The sequence below is a fragment of the Aplidium turbinatum genome, chromosome 3 (genome assembly GCF_918807975.1).
Source record: "Aplidium turbinatum chromosome 3, kaAplTurb1.1, whole genome shotgun sequence".
NCBI classification, from domain to species: Eukaryota; Metazoa; Chordata; class Ascidiacea; order Aplousobranchia; family Polyclinidae; genus Aplidium; species Aplidium turbinatum.
The window spans coordinates 27,354,896-27,375,849 of NC_137474.1; the positions used below are offsets into that span (position 1 = coordinate 27,354,896).

A 20,954-nucleotide genomic window follows, 5' to 3' on the forward strand; every position below is an offset into this window, starting at 1 on the left:
CTTTTATTGAACACGTTTGGGTCTGAAATCGACAAAATATTATGTTTGGGTAACTGGTATCAATTCAAGGAAGAACTGTGGCCTCTACATATAAGCAATTTCGTTAGGTCAAAATAAAAATGGCCCTAGTTATAATGCAAGATTTTGCAATGCATTGTGGGCAGTGGTGCAAATTCAGTGTTGGAATACATTACTATACATATATATTACATATAAATAAAGAATTGCATAGAAATTGAGGACGGAATAGATGAGAAGTGTTAGATAAAATGTGTTTAGAATAGAGTGGCAATAGGAAAAAGAATAAAGGAGTGCCATGAACAGAGGCAGGCAGTAGTTCGCTACTCTTTTAATAGAAGTAGCTGTAGTGCTGCTGCAGTTTTGTTAGAGTAGCGGCCCTACTTTTTTTCAATGTAGCGGAAAGGCCAAAGGCGCTGCATTTCTTTCAGTTGCACTTTCAAAAATGACTCGTTTTTGGAGATTTTTCATGGAAACAATGTGTGAAAAAATTAAAGCCAAAGTCATTCGACTATTGCGGGAAACATCAAGCTACGCTGATACCAACAAGAGTAACACCAACACTCAGCCTTTGGGATGGGCATTTTTGAATAGTTGGGGATTCGAATCTAGAATAGTTTCTATTCTATACATAATAATTTGGAATTTTTGTTCAAGAAAATGATTCTTTGACAAAGAAAAGGAAATTATTTCCAAGCTTTTTGAACATATAATTTTACATTTTACTGTAAAGAATCGCCGCAAATTTGTTATATTTTCGTTTTTTTAGCGCCTTGAAAGTACAGAATGACGTTAAGTCAAGCACCGAAATCGTCGATTTACATGACATTTCTTTTACCGAGACTGCAAATGTCATGCATGAACGCATAGGCATTCAAAAATAAATTTTAATTTGCTTTTAACTTTTCGCAAAATTTACAATCTAATTTGAAAAGATCTTCCCATTCTTACTGGCATCCAATCCGCTGAGCGTCGTTAAGAAGCCACTCTGTCTCTCAGTCGACAGGCCCTGGAAGGCTGGAGCCCAACCAACTTCTCTTTCAAGATCTCTGCTCCCGCAAGAGAGCGTCCTCGTAGACTGAAATCAAGACGCCCATTCGTGCCAGTTGATCAATGAAGCTGATGGACAAAACATCTATGCGGCTAATTGGGCGACCATAAATTGAAGTCAGACACCACCAGACTTCATTCGTTCAACCCGGATGTGGACACCCGTCCCACCGGCCTGACACTACAAAGACAGGCATGGGTGCGCCTCAACCGTCTCCGTACGGGCGTCAGGCTTTTCCACTCAACCATGCACCAATGGGGAATGGCCTTTTTCTTGTGAATAGGCGTTGTGAATGTGGTGCTGAGGAACAGACCGCAGACCACATCATCAACAATTGCACTATTTTTAAGCCATCTAATGGAGTGGAACGTCTGCGTATCTTGGATGATGAAACAAAAGACTGGCTGCTCTCTAGTAGCCTTCCAGCTTAGTCTGGGAACATCGTGAATCTGGTGTGATAAAAGGATAGACCCTCTGCCCCAGAGGCTCACACGACGACGACGAGCTTCTCTCAAAATTTTGATCTTGGAATTTTGCATTTTTGGCTAAATTAATGTAATAAAATTGCTGAGTGAAGAAATTCCAGGTCATTCAGGGCAAAAATCCCAGGCAAATACTCGCAACTCTTGAATACGATTATCATAGTTCTGCGGGAAAACCTTGAAACTGGCAACTGCGATACCGTACCAATCAGCGTGTGTAACCTATTTGTTGCGCTGCTCGCTGCTTTTTTACATTGATTCAACGTCTGCAGATGTTAAAAACGGTTGATTTGCTGTTTGGTGGTTTCATTTATTGTCGCTCTACAACAGCAGCTCAGAGGTCTTTTAGCGACAGGGATCGTTTTTAACGTTATGTCAGTTCTACGATGTCATTACATTATTACATGACTTATCAAAATGAATACAATCGGTATATACCGTTTTTAAAGTCTACGGTTTGACCAGAACTGGAATCGATCTCAGATCTACCAGTACCAGAGCTGAAAGTGAAACCACTCGTCCACTGAGCTGGTTCAGTCCATCAGTGATATATAACGTAAATGTGAGGTGAAAAAAATAAATGAGGTAGGCTACTGTTCCCGAGGCTCATTTGCTTAATTGTTTCTGCGCACGCCTCACCTAATTCGTTAGCGCTTTACCTGCGGGAAGGCGCCTGCTCAAAGATAGAGCCAGTATTGTTTAGCTGTTTACTTTCAATCACTTCAGTTTTTTGTTAGTGCTGTCCGGATGGCTGAGATCTTTTGGTGTTGGTGTTTGGTGTTTTTAAAGAACTGTTTATAATCCTTTAAAAACAAATAAAATTCAAAAAGTTGTGTGTTGAATGAAATTTACAAAAGGATCACGAGACTTACAATATAGTCTGGTCAGTTATGCACACTTCGGTGCAAACTTGGGTAGACATTTTTCACCTATATTTTCGAGTTCCTTAGGTGCAGTAGATGTAAAAACCGTCTGGAGCCCGAAAATTTCGGGGGTGGAAAGTGCCCAAACGGCTGCTCCCACTTTTGGGGCTACAAGGCAATGAAGCGCATACAAGAAAATGTCAAAATGTTTTAAATTATAGCATGTGGATAATCAATTTGGGGTAATTTGGCCCAAAAAATCGTTTAAAAGCACCTATTTTCATCTAAAATCATCACAAAGCCAGTTATTTACATTAAAATAGCGAAAAATTGCAAAAAAAAAAACAGTCAAAAAGCACAATATTTTGCAAATGATTAGTTAGTTACCTTACTATATATAATATAGTTGTTGTTTGTTTAATTGTTTTACTCAATGAAGTGATCTTCTTCAATGTCATGCTACACTACACGTTGTCTCTTACATGTACAAAAATTAAGGTATTGCAACCCTAATTTTGCACATTGACAGGTGTCACATTTAGCTGTCTTGCACTTGCAAGTCTTCGTCAGTCTTTCCAAATGTTGTGCTCTTGCATCTGTTGTCCACTGAATGCTCAGCTCATTCTGCAATTTAACCCAACCCAATGTTCAACAGATGGACAAACAGACTGATTTATAGTGTTTCCCCATAATTATCCATCCTGCCTGATAAGCGCTGCAATGAACATGTAGAGTCAGGGCATCAAGTGTAGGTGGAAGGTCCCTTAATTCAATCGATGATGATGAGACGAACAGCTCATACCGAAGTTGATTCAAGTTGTCCTCTTTTTTGCATATGCAAATAAAACAAAATCAGCAATATCTGACATGCTCTCAGTCAGACATGCTTCTGATGGTACCCAGCTGAACCTTTTGAAAACTCTTGTGAGTTGTTCCACTTAAGATATTGCTTCCACATAATTATGGAACTAGCTGCGTTTAGAATTCTTGTAAAAGGAGCTTGTTGCATCTCCTCCAGCAAATGCATGAAAAAACAATATATCCAAGCAGACGGCCTCTCCTAAATGATTGTACGCAGCATTGATAGAGATGGTCTGCCTGTGTTTTCTGGAGCCAAAGTCCACAGTTAGTTGGGTGTTGGCATTCCAATCAATAAACTGCTTCATGAAAGCAAGGAGGATGATAGTTACATCTGTATCCACAGTCCGTACACATAGTGTTGACAAACCACTTCACAACATATCCTTAAAGTGGCAAACAATCCTGTTATCAGCCTTTTCTAAGGCAAGGTGATCACCATAAGCGTGTATCATAATTGCCAATATTGGCCCAAACACTACTACCGCTGGTGATGCAAAAGTCTTTTTGCCATGACCAATGATGCTCTTTGCTGATGTCGGCAATAAGTTGGTTCAATCTCGTTTTGTTTGCTGAGTTTGTGAGATATGAGCCAGAACAGTTTGGCAGTAGGAGATCCTTTTTTTCAAACTTAAGTTCTGGATTCGTGTCCGACTCACGTTGTTTCCTTGTAATGCTCTTTATGCTTAAGGCGTGGTATTGATCTGCAACCAAGTCAATTCTGTGCTGCTTTTCTCCCATGCTGGCTGTCTCGTTTAAGACGATTAGGCTAATGCAAATTCCTCAAATGTAGAATTCTTTTCCACGGTAGCAGCTTTGGCTCGAATGATGACAGAAAGACCAATCACACGCCCATCTGCCTTTTCTGGATAAGTGACTGACTTGTCAAGCAATCAATGATCCTTGATTTTGGGTTGTGATATAGTAAGCCATCTTTGGTTGCCAGGCACTCATGTGGTAACCCTAAAAATACAGACATTAAGAATTGTGCGCAATGCGCATATTACGAAATACTTTCAACTAATTTGTTGGCTAACAATAAAACAAAACTACACAAAGAGTAGACATAAAAAATATAAAAGGCCTTCTTTCAAACCTGTAAATTCGAAGCAAAAAACATCCATTGCAAGTTCTTTCCTGTTCCAACAGGCATCACGAAGCTTGTTCATCAGTGCAGGATTAAACATCATTTTGGGGCATTCTATTTGAATTTTCCTAGCAGTGCTTGGCAACTTTAAAGCGTTCTTTCTGATTGGTGTTTTTATTACATCATCTGTCTCTTCAACAAAACGGGTCTTCTTGAAGTTTTTGTACTGTGCCTTTCCCAAGTCAACATTTTTCTTACAATCAACAGTAACCTCTACTGGAAAAATGGCCGACGAGTTCAGCTTTGTAAACTGTTGTTTACTGCTGAATGGGTTAATGTGGGGCTTTTTGTATATATCTTTTTACAGTCCTGCACAAACTGCTCGATAAATGCCGATGAACATTCTTTGTGTTGTTTGGCCATATTCTTACCATCGACTTTCTCCAGGTAGTGAAGCATCTCTGGAAGAGATATCGATCTGTGCTGTTTTTCTCCCATGCTGGCTGTCTCATTTAAGACGATTAGGCTAATGCAAATTCCTCAAATGTAGAATTCTTTTCCACGGTAGCAGCTCAAATTCCTCAAACACTGAGAATATGTCCTTATAATGTTTGTAATGTATTGTATTGAGTTTAAATTTAACCGTTGTTTTTGCGTTCATAAACGTAGTTGCACTGATGAGAATTTAATATTCGAAAACGCGTTCTGCAACACTGTTTTTTGCACTCTGCAATGCCTGATGCAGATTTATCTGTAGATTTCCATCACGCATTGAAGCTTTAATCTGACAATGAAATTTTCTACGGTTCGAGAAAAAGTTTTCTCTGCCTATAAAAATATAATAAGAAAATAAATCAATAGCTTTTTTTCCTTGGTCTGAACCTTAAAACATTTTTTTAAAACATTTATTTTTTTGATCTGCCTATAAAACGTTGAATGGTAGTTTAATTAATTAGATATCGATCTTGCGTAGAAAGTCTAGATCTTCCTTGTTGACCAGATTGATATATCCTCCTTGGGATGTTTTTACTTGTTTGTTGTTTTGCTCGTGGTGCTGGTCAAATGCTACTTTGGAGAATTGATGTCTCACAGAATTTACAACAAAGTGACCAGCCATAAAGTGTTCAAACAATGGACTGTGTAACACTTGGAGTTCTTTTAAGTCTTGTATGAAGACTGACGACCACCTAGCATAATTGATATGAACCAATGCAAAAAAATAGAGGTATTAATTCTTCGATTGTGCCTATGAAAAGTGGAAGGTTAGCCTCTCGTAAGGATCTCATGTAGGCTACAGTAGAACTGTTTTTATGATTTGTAGAATGTTGAACCAATACTTGAACAATGAACATTGTACTTTCATTATGTACTTTTAGACAGTCAATCTTGGAATGGTTGTTTTCCGTCTTCATGTTCTGATAGTTCATAAGCATCCTTTGAAAGTAAAGTTTTTTCAAGCATACTGCTGTCATTTGCAAAGTGTATCTTGCTTTTTTAATGTGATTCACATCACATACGGCATTGGCCAATCCGACAGTATGTAAAGCAGTCGAGTTGATAATCGTATCAAGACCAGTGCCTTTCAGCAGCTGTCCAACACAGAGTAGAGCAGTATGTTCAATATGCAATCCACCCAGGAAACAAAAGTAATCGTCTTGGTTTGGACACAACCACTGTATCTGTTTTTTCATTGCGTACAGCGGTTGATCTGAATGCTATTGATTGTTGTGATGTTTGCAGTTTGATCTCTTGCTTTAGTTGTATGGTACGCAACCCATGAAGGAGGAGTACCGGTACTTTAATCTTCTTCCTTTTGCATTGTAGTAATTGCTGACAGCATGCAGTTATCTTCTTCACTGTTTTGTTGTTGGAGTACCAGTTGAATGTTCTCTTTAAATGATTCTTCAAACTCATGCATAGTGCACTGGGGGCGTTGTGCATATTTAGGCAGATTGGCAAGTGATACATTGAGGAATGCATCAAGCGAACATGTGTTATTTGACTTCAATTGGTGTACCTCGTCTGTGGCAATGTCTGCATACTTTCTTCTGACCCGCTGTTCACCTTGATCATTATGCAATTGAAACTGCGTGATTGAAACGGATGTTCCATGCCGGAATGGCCCGTTTCGGCTAGTCCGATTCGGCTATTACCCTTTTTGGCTATTACCCTTTTCGGCTAGTCCGATTCGGCTAGTCCGATTGGGCTAGTTCCCTATTTGGCTGCAGTCTATATCGGTTAGTTCGTATTCAGCAATTTTTTGAAAAATCAATTATCGTTTGATTTTCAAAAAATTGCCGAATAGGGAACTAACTGATAAAGACTGTAGCCAAATAGGGAACTAGCCGAATCGGGATGTAGCCGAAAAGGGAAATAGCCGAATCGGACTAGCTGAATCGGACTAGCCCAATCGGACTAGCCGAATAGTAGCAGACCCGTTCCATGCAGGTGATGAGTTGCAGCAGAACTGGAGCTGTTTTGGTCGATGTTATCAACTACCACAGTAAATACACCATGTCGTAGGGCAGTTGGCAATACTCTGCCACCTGATCTGCAGTAAAGATCCTTTACTGTAACTGAGAGTTCTTCAATGAAGCAAATGGTGCTATAGTAAGATAAGGTTATCCCATGATGGAACAAGGCTTGCATCAAGTTTTTAGACCTAATAATAGAGTAGCCTACAGCTTGATCGTAAGGTGGCAGTTGATAAACCAGCCTTGTCCTTTGTGCGTCCAAGAGACAGCTGTGACTGAGTTGCAGGGGTGCGACAGGGACGAGTGAAAATTTTGGTGTTCTTTACAATCAACCCAAAAATAGCTTGATAAGGCAAACAAATTTTGTCATATTCTGGCTGCTTCTTACAAATTAGTGTAATCAGGATGGTGAAATGATTGAAATGGTGAAGCAACGTTCACAACTGTCTTACAATTACACTTGAAGCAAGTCAGAACCACAAAACTGATAGCTTGTTTAATGTTTATTCTAACACTAATCAGTTTTGATAGCTCATTGGATAATTCTAATACTGACTGGTTTGTACCAATATTAGGTCATATTATATAGGAAACAAACAAAAGATGTACCGTACCGTAACTCAGAAAGATTAAAATTGTTGCAATGGTGTGTCTATTGACTGAATAAAGGGAAGTCAAATTTTTCTATTCCCTCCTGGCAATAGACTAAACCTGGGCTACTCAACTGGCGGACCGCGGTACGAATCCGGACCTTCTGGGTGTTGATGTTGGACCTTGAGTTTTTGGAAGAATAATCTCATTGCCACGTTTCTTTGGGCTTCTTTAAACAGATTTCTGCTGGGAGGAAGCAATTTGTATTGTGATTATCCTAGTTGCTGGGAGGATTCGCCCCCAGACTCCCCAACACTTTCTCAGAAATCCAAGTCGAGTTACATTTTACCTAAGAAAGTGGTTTGGTACAGATAGTTTAACTTTCGTGGTTGCGTGTGAAATAACTTATTCATCGGACCGCTGAAAATATTCAGCTTGTCAAACTGGACCTTTGTTAGCATTAGTTGAGTAACCCTGGACTAAACAAAAGAGAAATCCAATTTTTGTATTCCCTGTAGGGAATAGTATAGTTGGATTTCTCTTTGTGACTGACCAATCTCAATGTTTCTCGAAGACTGACTGACTGCTTAACAATCCTACTCTTAAAACTCAAAATTTAATCTGTCTGGTGCAAATGCAATTTAAAACTAAATTCACATCCCTTTCACTGCCCAGGTTACTGTAAACTTGCCTCCCGCTTTCACGTATTGCCACGTAGCCTACACAAAAACGGTCATTTTATACATATTGTTTTAGTGTTTTGGACAACTGTTGTCCATTATCTGGTTCAATGATTGTTTTGGGTTAAAACTGATGCTTCCAAACGGTTTTCAGGCCAAATTACCCCCAAACAAGTACTCATATGCCATTTAAAAAAAATAAAACAATTTTTCTACATGCGCTCTAGCCATCACTACCCCCCAAACGGGAGCGGCATTTTGGGGACTTTCCACCCCCGAAATTTTCGGGCTCCAGACGGATTTTGTGTCTGATGTGTCTAAGGAGCTTGAAAATGCATGTGAAAAATGTCTACCCAAATTTGCACAAAGCAGCCATAAAACGTGCATAACTGACCAGACTAAATACAAGCTTCCTAAATTTGAAAGTCTCCTTAAGCAATCTTGAAGGATGATCCAGCTACGTACCGAATCCTATTTTTGGATTTAAATTATGAAATAATTTAGGATTCGAACCCTATTGTAAATTGCCCATCCCTACTCCAACACCAGTCATGACTCCGAGGATGAATTATTGGTGCCATCGCATCAAACGTCAGTACGGAAAGATAAGTTAATTGTGGAAGCCCTTTTTTCAGACAGAAGCAAGCCCTTGAGCTTTCCTAGCACCGATTTTTCATTAAATGCAAGTACGATATCTTCAAGTCTCGTCATTATAAATGCAAGTACCATATCTTTAAGACAGTAAAGAGATATGCAAAGCGAAGCTTGCCACACCCGAGCAAACCAGGCCCGGGTTCAGCGCAGGGTGGATAGGGAAACTCCCTTCTCAGGGCAAGGCATCCCCTCGGCCGAAAGAAGCTGAACACCAAGGGCATTACGGCCAGCAAGCTCAGCATCGTCGAGTACCGAGCCACAAAACATCAGGCCCTCATTATTCTCCTCCAGGAGACCCACTGCACATCTATGGTTATTGGTTAAGTTGGTATTACCCAACTTCCCACTCGCAGGCTGCTCAACCATAATCAGGAAACACAGCCTCACCATGAGTAACTGAGCTGGATGCCAATAGATCAATCCAATGCCCAATCGGAGATAGAGTGGGTATGCATAGACATATCAGGCTATCACATCATCAATGTCTATAAGCCACCACCCTCACGCTTAACACCAACAGCCATCCCAGTGTTCCCCCAACCCAGCCTCTATGCTGTCGATTTTAATTGCCACCACATTGACTGGGGCTACAACACTACTGACACCGACGGAGAAAGCCTGGCTTCATGGTCAGCCAATAATAACCTCACCCTACTGCACGCGTGCACGGTCCCAAGGGTGCAGCAAGCTTCTTCTCCGGGTGCTGGAACACTGGTACAAATCCCGATCTGGCTTTCGCGAGTGATGACCCCGATAATTGCCACCCAGACAGATGTGTGCTAGAGATTGTAGAGAAGTTCCCCGGTCCCAACATCGACCCTCGATCATCACGGCTCCAACGTTCACAATGCCTGTCCCGAGCAAGCCTATTAAGCGATGGAACTTTAGAGTGGCTAACTGGGAGCACTATAGCCTCCTCACCAATGAAGCCACACAGTATCTCCAAGCCTACCAGGACTTTTGTGATGCAATAACATCAGCAGCAAAACCTTCACACCCCACGGCTGATGAAAGAGCTACATGCCGTGCTGGGATAAGGGATGCGAAAGCCTCTACTCTGACTTCCTCCACGCCCCTCAAGACTTTGACACCAACAGTTCAGCCACGGCCCTGTTTGCAAGGCTGGACTCCTAGCAGATCACGTGCCTCTCATCAACAATGTCCCGTTTTAGCAAATTCCATCGCCTCACAACACGTGGAAAACGGGAAATAGAGAGACTGTGCATCAAACAGATCCGTCTTACAAGAAATTATGGGCCTCTGGAGGGACCGACCGACAACAACCCTCATGAATGGACCGACAACAACCCTAGACGGGACCTAGTCCTAGTTAAAAGATTTCCTTTCCTGCTGATTGCGCCACGTGAGAATTCCCAGAATCTAGATAAGAGCCCTTGTGGTTACAGTTTCTTAGCCGAAGAAGCCCCCAAGGGACCCAAAGAGCTACCGCCCAATCTCACTGCTCTGCATCCCCTTCAAGATCCTTGAGAAACCCATCTACGCCCGTTTTGGTGGCCTTTCACCTTAGCAACTTTGCCCTACTGTGCCTAACCCACTTATCTCGGCACAACAATGGACAGGTCACTCACGTACCGCCAACACCCGGAGTCACTGCACACTTTTAAGGCGATTGGCGGGTTCCGGCTGGCAAACTGGTGCCAAAAATCTTCATTACAGCTACCCTAGCCCTTGTTCATACCACCGCTGAGTACTGCGCACCAGTCTGGTGCTGTAGTTCTCACACCCACCATATTGATACCGCCACCAACGATGCACTATGCACTGTGACTGGATGCCTGCGTCCACTCCAATGGACTGCCTGCCCAATGCCCATGCTGGCAGACATCCTACTTGCTGAGCCACAATTTCTCTCGTTTGCCGCTCCCTGGACCCCGACCATCCCCTCCAATCCTCCATGCAACATTCAAGCGATCACCACCTATAAAGCAGCGGCTGAAATCAAGACGCCCATTTGTGCCTGCCACACAACAACTACTTAAGATCACAGAAGAACTTGGGTTAAGTGTGGAACACTGGACGAACCACATGTGGAACACGGAGTGGCAAAACCACACCTTCACGTGCCGATCCCTGTCCACCATGGATGTCCCTCGCAAGACTTGCGTGGGTCAGGCTCAGCCGCCTGCGAACTGGTGCCGGCCGCTTTCGCTTGGACATGTACAAGTGGGGCCTGGCTCCTCCATCAGAATGTGAGTGTGGCACCACTGAAAAGAGCGCAGACCATGTCATTTATCACTGCCTAATCCAGCGACTTCCACACGGTGAGCATGGTCTGAGGGTCCTGGACGACGAGACTGCTGAGCGACTGATTACTTCGTGTCCTCCAATCTAGCCTGGAAAGACCTGCTCATACCCCGACGACGATTAAATGAAACTCCCCATTCCGTCCACTGCTGCGGTGAAGAAACCTCTCTCGGTTGGAAAAGACGTGCTAAAGTCCAATCGGAGGAACTCAGCGACTCGCATTTCTAAATTCTCGTGTTTTTGAAAGATGAGTAACAATAAATTTCACCTAGAACCTGTTTTCTATAACGAATTTGAAATAGCAGTGTAAACGAATGATATCACTCGTTTACAAGGTCATTTTGGTGTCACAATAAAATACTTTCTGTGTCAGTTAAAGCAAAAGTAGCGGCAAAAGTAGCGGTGCTACTTTTTTAAGTAGTTTTTAAAGTAGCGGATGCCCACTTCTGGCTATGAACCAATTTTTGGTTGTTGCATGCGATGTTTTTTTTTAGTGAATCAGCAGTGAAAAAAGTGCACATTGCCCAATGCCCAGGACATTTTAAAGCAGTACAAGAATGTGCAAGCTTTTACTGAGATTGACAATGTGTAAGCAAACTACCTTCTAGTGGGCATCCTATGCAAGCTCCTTGTTAAATCCCAAAGTGAATCAAATTCATGCTCCAATGTCAGTATCGTTTCTATATATAAGTATAATGTTGGCTTCATAGTTGTAGTACTGCTGCAAGACAGATGGTATAAAATAAACTAACTCATCTAGTGAAAATATTAATGTAGATAACTGAAGGTATTAATATTTAGAACACTGCCGTCAAACCAGCATTTCAAATGGCTTCGAATCCACTGACCGACAAGGAGAAGCAAAAGCAAATATCTGTTCGTGGAATCGCATCCCTGGAAGGGACTGCTGACATCAGAAAGGTGATCACTGATCAGTCTGCTAATGGCATGAAAACCTCTGGTCAGTTTAACCACTGGCTCCTCCGTCGTTTGTGCTTTGTTGGCATTTTAGCCCTAGTGAGAAGTATATATATTTTCTTGTTCAAAGAACTGCAGTATAAACTAGGGTATTAGTTGTTTTTTTTATTTCACACCCTTTACCGCCCGAACCTATGCCCAATTTCAGCGGTTGAGGCATAGGATGAGGTGTAACTAACCTGCAAATCAGATTATTGCTTCTGCTTTTGTAAACAATTTAAATTTATTCCAGTCATTTGAAAGACATCTTCACTACACACTGTTCAAGGACAGAAACGTGGCGACCACTCGTGATTACTACATAGCGTTGGCCAACACTGTCCGTGATCAAATGGTGGGAAGATGGATTCGCTCGCAGCAATACTATTATGAAAAGGATCCTAAGGTAAGTGAAGTTATACTTGTGGAGTTGCTCAGGCTCATACGTAGATGTCGGCTGCATAGCCGAGTGGTGAGAGCTTTGGAACGGCAATCGAAAGGGCGCTGGTTCGACACTGCTCAAGAGCATGCGGCTGTGTCTTTGGCACGACACTTAAAGACATGCCTGAAGGTGGACACGAAGATTGGCTTCCTTGCCTTCCCGTCCACTTAATCTAAATCTTCAACCACCGGGTGTAAGCCTGGATACGACAAACAAAAGGTAGTAGAGTCTCTAAGCTTGATTGATTGAATGAGAATGCAAGAAACCCAATATTGGATCTTGGTTCCATGTTGAAGCAGGCCATTAAGTGCTTTGTCAATACACGGCCGTGTGCTTAAGTGAATCAACTGCAACTAAGAATTTTGAGTTAGCGATGGTGTTTCTAAAGTTTAAAAGGGATCAATTAGTTCTCCAATATAGTGACATCATAACGTGCATCTATATCTGTTTCAGACTGTTTGTGAAATTATTGATTTACTTTAGATGGTCATCGATTTATTTATTGCTACTTCAGCACTAAACTGTATGCACCATGCAATCACATATCACCACAGTACATTTTGTATATCGTATCGTCACGTATATTAGTCAGAATTGTGTGCTGTAGATGATTTTGACATTGTAGGAATTCATCATCATTATCCAAATTCGGTTTTGTCCCACTAGTGGTGGTAACCGATTCTTTGCAGCGGTTGCCTTCACTCTTATTCCTCATATCATCTTCTTCCTTCAGTCCTACTTTGTCTACCTCGTTGTTCAACTGTTTTTTTGGTCGTCTCCGTTTCCTCTTTACATTTACCTTCAAAGTCAATGCCTTTCGACGAAAACTCCCTTTCTTCCTCCTTAGTACATGTCTCTGCTCTCTCAAATGAGCACCCCCGTTGACTCAAATCAAGACACCCACCCAGCTGCTCAGCTTCTTCTTAATGAAGCTGACGAACAAAATATCTCTGTGGCTAATTAGGCGGACCATAAATGGAAGTTAAGTACCACCAGACTCCACTGATTCATCCCCGCGCCAACACCCGTCCCACCAGCCTAACGCTACCGAGACAGGCATGGGTTGGTGGTGCCTTAACCGTTTTCGTACTGGCGACCCGCTTTTTCGCTCAACCATGCACCAATGAGCAATGGCCTTTCTCGCTTGTGAATGTGGTGCTGAGGAACAGACCGCAGACCACATCGTCAACGACTGCAACATTTTCTGCCCGCCTAAATAAGTAGAAGGTCTGCTTGTCTTCGTTGATGAAACCAAAGGCTGGCTGCTCTCTAGCAGCCTTCCAGCGTAGTCTGGGAACATCGTGAATCTGAGGTGGTAAAAGGATGGACCCTCGGCTCCAAGATGGACCAACAAATAGCATTCTTTGTATGACATTTCCCCACATTTCCTGAACTTTTCCCAACTAAGGGAATTGACCCTCGATAATGCAGAGTTGGTGTCGGTTACTTTTTTTGGAGCTCACAGCACATTTTCGCGAGTGTGCTGCAGTCATCCATTTTGTGCAATACGTTCTTGTATCACATGATCACTGTAACAACTTTGGTGCTGACTGCATTTTATCAAGGTGCGTCTGAATTAGTTTTAACATTGCTTGTGCTTGTGTTCAGAGAGTCTACTACTTGTCATTGGAGTTCTATATGGGGCGCGCTCTTCAGAACACGATGCTGAACTTGGGCATACAGACCTCATGTGATGAGGCCATGTACCAGCTCGGACTTGACATTGAGGAGCTCGAAGAGCTAGAAGAGGATGCAGGTAACATCTAGTGATGGAACTATCTCCGGAATCCGGATGGGGGTAATAGTGGCTTCGGCCCTGAGCCGGAAGTGTCTCAGCCAACTATATGTGTGGCTGTGGTCAAGTTTATGACCTTGGAAAAATGTAATTTTATGTAGGATTGTGGTATTGTAGTAATGCAAGAAAACACAGTTACACATGCTGGCTGTAACATTGGTCTTAAATTTATGTGCAAGATTGAAAATGGATTCAAGGAAGTCAATCAAAAATCTTTAATATCTTACAAACAATATTACATCATCTGGATAGGAAACATAGCCAAAATTAAAATCTTACCCAAATGTTTGCTCCTAAATGAACCCTTTTAAAAGATCGAAAGTATTGCCATAAAACACTTTCTTCAGGAGTGTCTGTTTATCGCTTTACTGGTGTATCAGCAACCAGGGCCGTTGAGAGGATAATTTAGGCACAATATCGAGGATTTTGCTAACTTTTCAAATGAAACAACCGATGATTGAAAGACTCCGTCAGTTACGAGGCAACTACAGAGGTACCACCTGTTAACATGGTGATGCGGGAAGTGCCTCATCCAGCAAGTGTTGTGTTAGATCCAGGGATGGTTAGATTAGATCACATGAATGACATCACCTGTCTCGATATTCATTGCCGCTAACCGTGATGAGATGGCCGTCACTTCCCTGTGGAAGTATGTTCTGTTGGAGTGTTGGTAGGAGGCTTGTGCTGTGGCTTTGTGCGATGGAGCACTTCCTGTTGCTGCCATCGATAACCAGCCCCGCGTCACTAGTTTTAACTTTTAAAGCCGCTACAAGACAATAATGTAAAATTGATACATATAATCCCGAGGTGACTTTCTCCATCTCATAACGTCAATCAAATAATTCATGCAACTACACGACATTTGCTTTTCAAAACGCATGCCAATAATAACCATCATCATCAGGTCTGGGCAATGGTGGGCTGGGCAGGTTGGCAGCTTGCTTCTTGGACTCTATGGCCACATTGGGACTGGCTGCGTACGGGTACGGGATTCGTTACGAGTATGGGATATTCAACCAAAGGATTCGTGACGGGTGGCAGGTACCTGCACTCCATGTTGTGGTGGTTGTGTTGGATATGTAGACGGAGAATAGCAAATTTAACGAGATATTGATTTCATTCATCGCAGAACAATCGTACCGCTTAGGTTAAATGCATAAGACTGAATACATTTCGTTCTTCAAAGCTGAATTGATCTTCATGTAGAGTTCGTTACACTTTAGTTTGTTTCTTAAAGATTGTGTGGTTTTCGTGTAAGCAAATAGTCATCACCTAACAATGACACACCTGATCTTCAATAAACGTAGGATAACTGCAAGTTTTGCTTTTTTGTAGAAAAAAAGATGTTCGTTCTTCAGTGTTGCAATATGTCTGCTAAATGGATTTATTTGATTAACTGAAACAATGGTGTTAATTCTTAATTAATGATACAACTACATCGGTTATATCACCGAATACAATTCAACTAGTGGCCACTAAAGACCCCGAGACAACTCCCGTCAACACTGGAAGCCACTTTAACATGAAGAAATTCAGTCATTGCCACTGCAACCTCGAACTAATTAGAACATTTTGTAAGAGGTTACCGTCCAATTGTGACCTTTCTAGCACTCAGCCAGAGAGGTAATTCTTGTTTTGAGCTTTATTTGGTAGTTACAGAGGAAAAAAGAGTAGCCTGATGGTAGGGGTGGTAATCGAACCTATGTCATGGAAATGACTACTTTCTAGCCCTAACCCCTAAGTCAACCAGCTGACAGAGAATTCATTACTTGATTTGCTTTGTATCATCTTTACGTCCTTTTTCCACGTCACATAAAACGTAGCTTATGATTGGTTGGTTGGTTCGAGGTTTCAGTGACAATGGCTGATTTTTTTTTTTTTGAAGTGTCTACCATCAACACTCGACTTCTTGGCTCGCTCTGTACAGCAAACCTCTTTTATTAATGATCTCCAAGTATCAATGATTCTTAGTATGCCATACCATCCTTCCTTGCGGTTACCTTCATTATGCGGCAACAGGTTGAAGAAGCAGACGACTGGCTGCGGTATGGCAATGCCTGGGAGAAGGCCCGTCCGGAATACATGGTTCCAGTGCACTTTTACGGGAATGTTGAGCACGACCCCAAACACAACGGGGATTCATCGAAGCCTTGCAAATGGGTCAACACACAGGTAGCATCATCTGTCGCCTTGCGACTGATGAAATTGTGAAAGTATCACGTCATCGAAAACACGTCATTCTTGAATGTAATTGCTGTGTGAACACGTCATCATAGCTGCTCTCGTGCAAATAACTTTTATCAGCGTGTCTATCAAGCCCTTAAACGAATAACAAAGCTGACGAGCTAGCGAAGTTACGCTTTTAAATAGTTTCTGCTGTGCCATACGTTGACACTTTGTGCGTTCTTGATTGGTCTTGCGTCTACATTATTTGACGTCATCACCATTAACTTCGTCGTATTTCAAATCTTTAATGTAACCGTGGTCATTGAGGCGGACCGACCAAGCGTTACCTTTAATACTCCGCTGTATTGCGTTGATTCACTAAACGTTTAAGTCTCATTTGCTCTTCCCCGGCAATTGCGGATAATGAATGCAACATAAATGGATACCACCCGACCTCGGCTGGCTGGTGCTGCGCCAACATTGTCCGTGCTAGTTATGAAATATTGTTGATGTTATCAACATGTGATTGTGATAACGAGAGGTTGAACCATGACGCTCTATGGTGGAACCATGAAAGAACAAATGAAGCACGAAGCTGCAGGGTTGAGAAAAACCCGGGTTTTTTTGGGTTTTATTGTTTTTTTTTTTTAAAAAGATGCAAAAAAAGGTAGATTCATGCTTATTTCACCTCAAAACTACTTTTTACGAGTGAAGTGCCCTTCACTCACAGTACATGCTTGCATAACTCAATAAAATAATGCACTAGGGCTGTTGTTGCTTGAATGTTGCATCATCCATTAGTTTCAAGATCAAGTTGGATGTTGCATCATCCACTGATTTCTATACCAAGTTGATGCTACTGTGGTAGAAATCACATTATTGCATCATTTGTTTAGATTTGAAGGCAGGAGCATTTATGCCATCATGTTTAAATATTTTTTATCATTTATATATATATTATATATACTGTAGTAATGGATGAGCAATTGAGCGATTGCGTGGCCAATTAGGCAAATGCTCTGAAACAGCCATGCGTTAGAATCCAGAATCTGTAATTGGTAAATAGCCTCCTAAATTGCATTTCACATCATATATACAGACTACAGTAGAGTAGTACTTTCACCAATTTAACTATAAGACCTTCTTGCATAAATGAGTTTTAGTGTAGTATACACAAAGTGACATTACTTGATTTTTGTGTACTGTGCAATATCCACTGCGTTTTCAGTTTATTCTAGGAAATTACTTCTCAATCACATCCTTAAGTCCTAATTTAAAGTTTGTTGTAAGTGCCTTGTAGTGTTTTTGTAAATTTTTTTAATTTTCCAATAAAAACTGGACAAATATGATGCTCTGGGTTTTTTTATGGGTTTTTTTGGGTTTTTTTAAGTGGGTTTTATTAAAAAAAACCACCCGGGTTTTTTTGGGTCGGGTAAAATACCAACAACCCTGCGAAGCTGTCGACAACCGCGGTTGGTATCGCGCGTCGCAGCGGTTGAGACAAACTAGAATAGTCAGAAAACTAAATGTGGTTTCCCACAACTCCCCTACTCGCTAAACAAAATTCTTCTTTTTTACATTGATTTTCCACGTTACAGACATTAAATCCATGGATGTGAAAAGAGCGAATTTTGTTCGACCCATTAACACTGTCGTATGCAGGTTGTATTTGCTATGCCATACGACACACCTACGCCTGGATACGGCAACAACACAGTGAACACCTTGAGACTCTACACAGCAAAGTCACCCAATTCGTTCAACCTTGGCGTATGTAAGTTCACTGAGCTTCTCACAATGAAGTGAAGTGACGTGACGTCATGGCGTGATGACAATGTCGTATCTGCCATGGCCGTGGCTGCTGAGCTCGACATCTCGTCAGCCTTCTAGTTGTCGCCATGACGTTGCTGCAACGTTAAGAGTAGATAATAACACTGGTCAATAAATTTCAACTAATTTTTTTAATCAGAGATACAATTTACTCTTTTCAAGATGAATCTTCGGCGCTGATTCCAAATCTCGTTTTTCTCTAGCACATCAGGTTTTGAAAAGATTTGTATTTTAATATTTTAGGTATTTTTTACGTATTTTGCGTGTTTAATTATAAAAATACCTTTCAAACATGCAACTGGTAATCACAATGCATTGTGAAATCCGTTTTGTGCAAGCTTGAGGTCAAAATTGTCACGATTATGTGAAATAACGTCACATTTGCGTCAAGTGACGAAAAATAGCTGATTTTACATAGCTACATTGAAAATAAATAACTGATCTACACAATGAATTGAAAAGCGAAATGCATGAGAATGAAACGGCAAAGCCGGGGAGAAAGGCACGTCACATGGCGGTTAATTCTGCGAGGCAAAAACACATCATATGATGAATTATGAAAATACGTCAAGAAGATGGGAAGCTCCTGCGGCAAGCAACTGCGTATTGAGGCGAGAATTGCAGGATTTTATGAGCAAAGCCTCGTGGATTTTGGTGTCAAATTCGGTAAAACACTTACGCACAACTCTAAAAGACTCCAAGGATGGTTTGTTGTTTGAACATGATTGGCAATCGAATATATGGTCTTTAATGGCACCTTTTTTGTTCAAATTAGTTAAATCTAAATGCTCCCTCACTCTCGTGGCCAAGTGCCGCGTGGACATACCAATGTATGTACAGTTTGCGTCATGCGAACAAGGGAGCTTGTACACGACACTTGACCACAAGCAGGAGGAAGTCATAGATTTAAGCTGAAAATAATAACCCATTTTAAATGTTTTGTAAACGGGAATAATAGCCTTGTTGAACTTCATTTTAATAAAACTTTACATGTTACTGACAAAACGATTCGATGCTTTACCAATAAGGGGAACTGTTAGAAGGTTTTTAAACTCACGTTCGTTCGCTTGAGAGTGTGTAGAACGTGAATCCAATAACCCCTTGAGCACTCCATTGAAAAACCATATGGGGTAGTTGTTCGCATTAAAATAAAAACGTAAACAATTGACTTCATTATTCAAACTATCAACATTAGAGCAAATATCTTGTGCTTGTTTGAGTAGACACTTAATTAATCCAGATTTGTAGGTAGAAGAACATATAGCATTAAAATTAAGAAGGAGGTTAAGTATCAAATTTGTTATTAATTTTAATTTCGACATCGAGAAAGGGAATGGTCTGGTTGGCTTTTTCTACCGTAAAAGTTATATTAGGATGTTGCGAGTTAAGAATGTTGAGAAACTACATACAAGAATTATCATCATTAAATATAGAAAAAATGTCGTCAACATAACGGAAGTACAATTTAGGATGGCAGTTCACATCAGTTTCAGAATTTTTTTTATTTTCAATATGTGCCAGAAAAAAATTAGCAAGAGTTGGACCCAGAGGCGAGCCTATTGCTACACCATCGATTTGTTTATGTAATTGTCTTTGTATAGAAACATACCTTCGGTGGCCATGTGCAACAGTTTTATAAAAAATTTCTTGTTTGATATGTGGATGGTTGGGCTGGTCTTGGAGAAAAAATATAATTAGCGATAATGTCTATAGTTTCATTTAAAGGAACATTGGTGAATAATGACTTTACATCGAAACTAACCATCCGTTGATTCTTAGCACATTGAAAATTATAAGAGTTTTTTCAAAAATTCGTTAGTAGAATTGAGCATGTCATTTATCATTACTCGTTTCATCAGTTATTTTTCGTTACTTGAAAAGGGCTAACATGTCTATGGCCGAAAACGTTTGTAGTTTATAGTTTATGTGCACTTTAATGTATTATGTTGGATCAAATTTAAACAACAAAAATTCCAATATCTCAAACACCTGGTGTGCTGGAGAAAAAAGGGACATTTTCGGAATCAGGGTAAAAAACCTTTCTAAAATAGCCTAATCGTTTCTCTGATTAAAACTTGCTGTTGACCAGTGTAACTTTCCTTGCAAGTCATATTTCCTTTCAATATTCATGCCGCAGTAGCATCAGGCAATAGAAAAGATGATATACGACGTTCCTGCATTAGCGGATGTGACGTGTAAGGTGCAGAAATTTGATGATTTACGTGAAACCAGTGCTTGTTACATTGCCGCACTTCTTTTACGTTCATTCTATGGAACGATGTTCAATTTCTTGCTGAGCTCATTAACGCTCTAATATGTTTCACAGTCAACACCGGCGACTACATACAAGCCGTGTGCGACAGGAACATCGCTGAAAACATATCCCGGGTACTTTATCCCAACGATAATGTGAGTATGCCAATGTTACATTGATGTTTTGCGACGTTTATACAACGATAATGCCCAGTTATAGCCGTCCCCGAACATTTCATAATGAATCAGCGCCATGCGCTGCTAGACACTGCTTGAGTAATTACTGCATCATGTGGGTTGTGTCCATGAGTGTCTATCTATAGAACTGCTGTTTATTTTTATTGCTTTATGGTCGGGCACAGATCATATGTACTTGGCAGTCGTGTTGAAAACTGAATTAGTTAGAAGTTTATTGCAATTCAAGAGTCTTGCAAAATGTAGAAAATCTGCCGTTGCAATCTGGTATGTAGCCTATATGTGTGTGAGTA

General features: G+C 41.0%; 1 protein-coding gene across 1 annotated transcript in view; it reads left to right on the forward strand.

Moving 5' to 3' along the window:
* Positions 1-20,954, forward strand: part of LOC145766364 (glycogen phosphorylase, muscle form-like) — a 46,845-nt gene that overhangs the window by 14,411 nt on the left and 11,480 nt on the right. Inside the window, exons 3-9 of the mRNA XM_082578061.1 lie at positions 11,825-11,944; positions 12,234-12,386; positions 14,031-14,178; positions 15,122-15,258; positions 16,237-16,389; positions 18,046-18,157; positions 20,540-20,622. Of these exons, the coding sequence (XP_082434187.1) occupies positions 11,825-11,944; positions 12,234-12,386; positions 14,031-14,178; positions 15,122-15,258; positions 16,237-16,389; positions 18,046-18,157; positions 20,540-20,622 (906 nt within the window). The remainder of the gene's footprint in view (positions 1-11,824; positions 11,945-12,233; positions 12,387-14,030; positions 14,179-15,121; positions 15,259-16,236; positions 16,390-18,045; positions 18,158-20,539; positions 20,623-20,954) is intronic.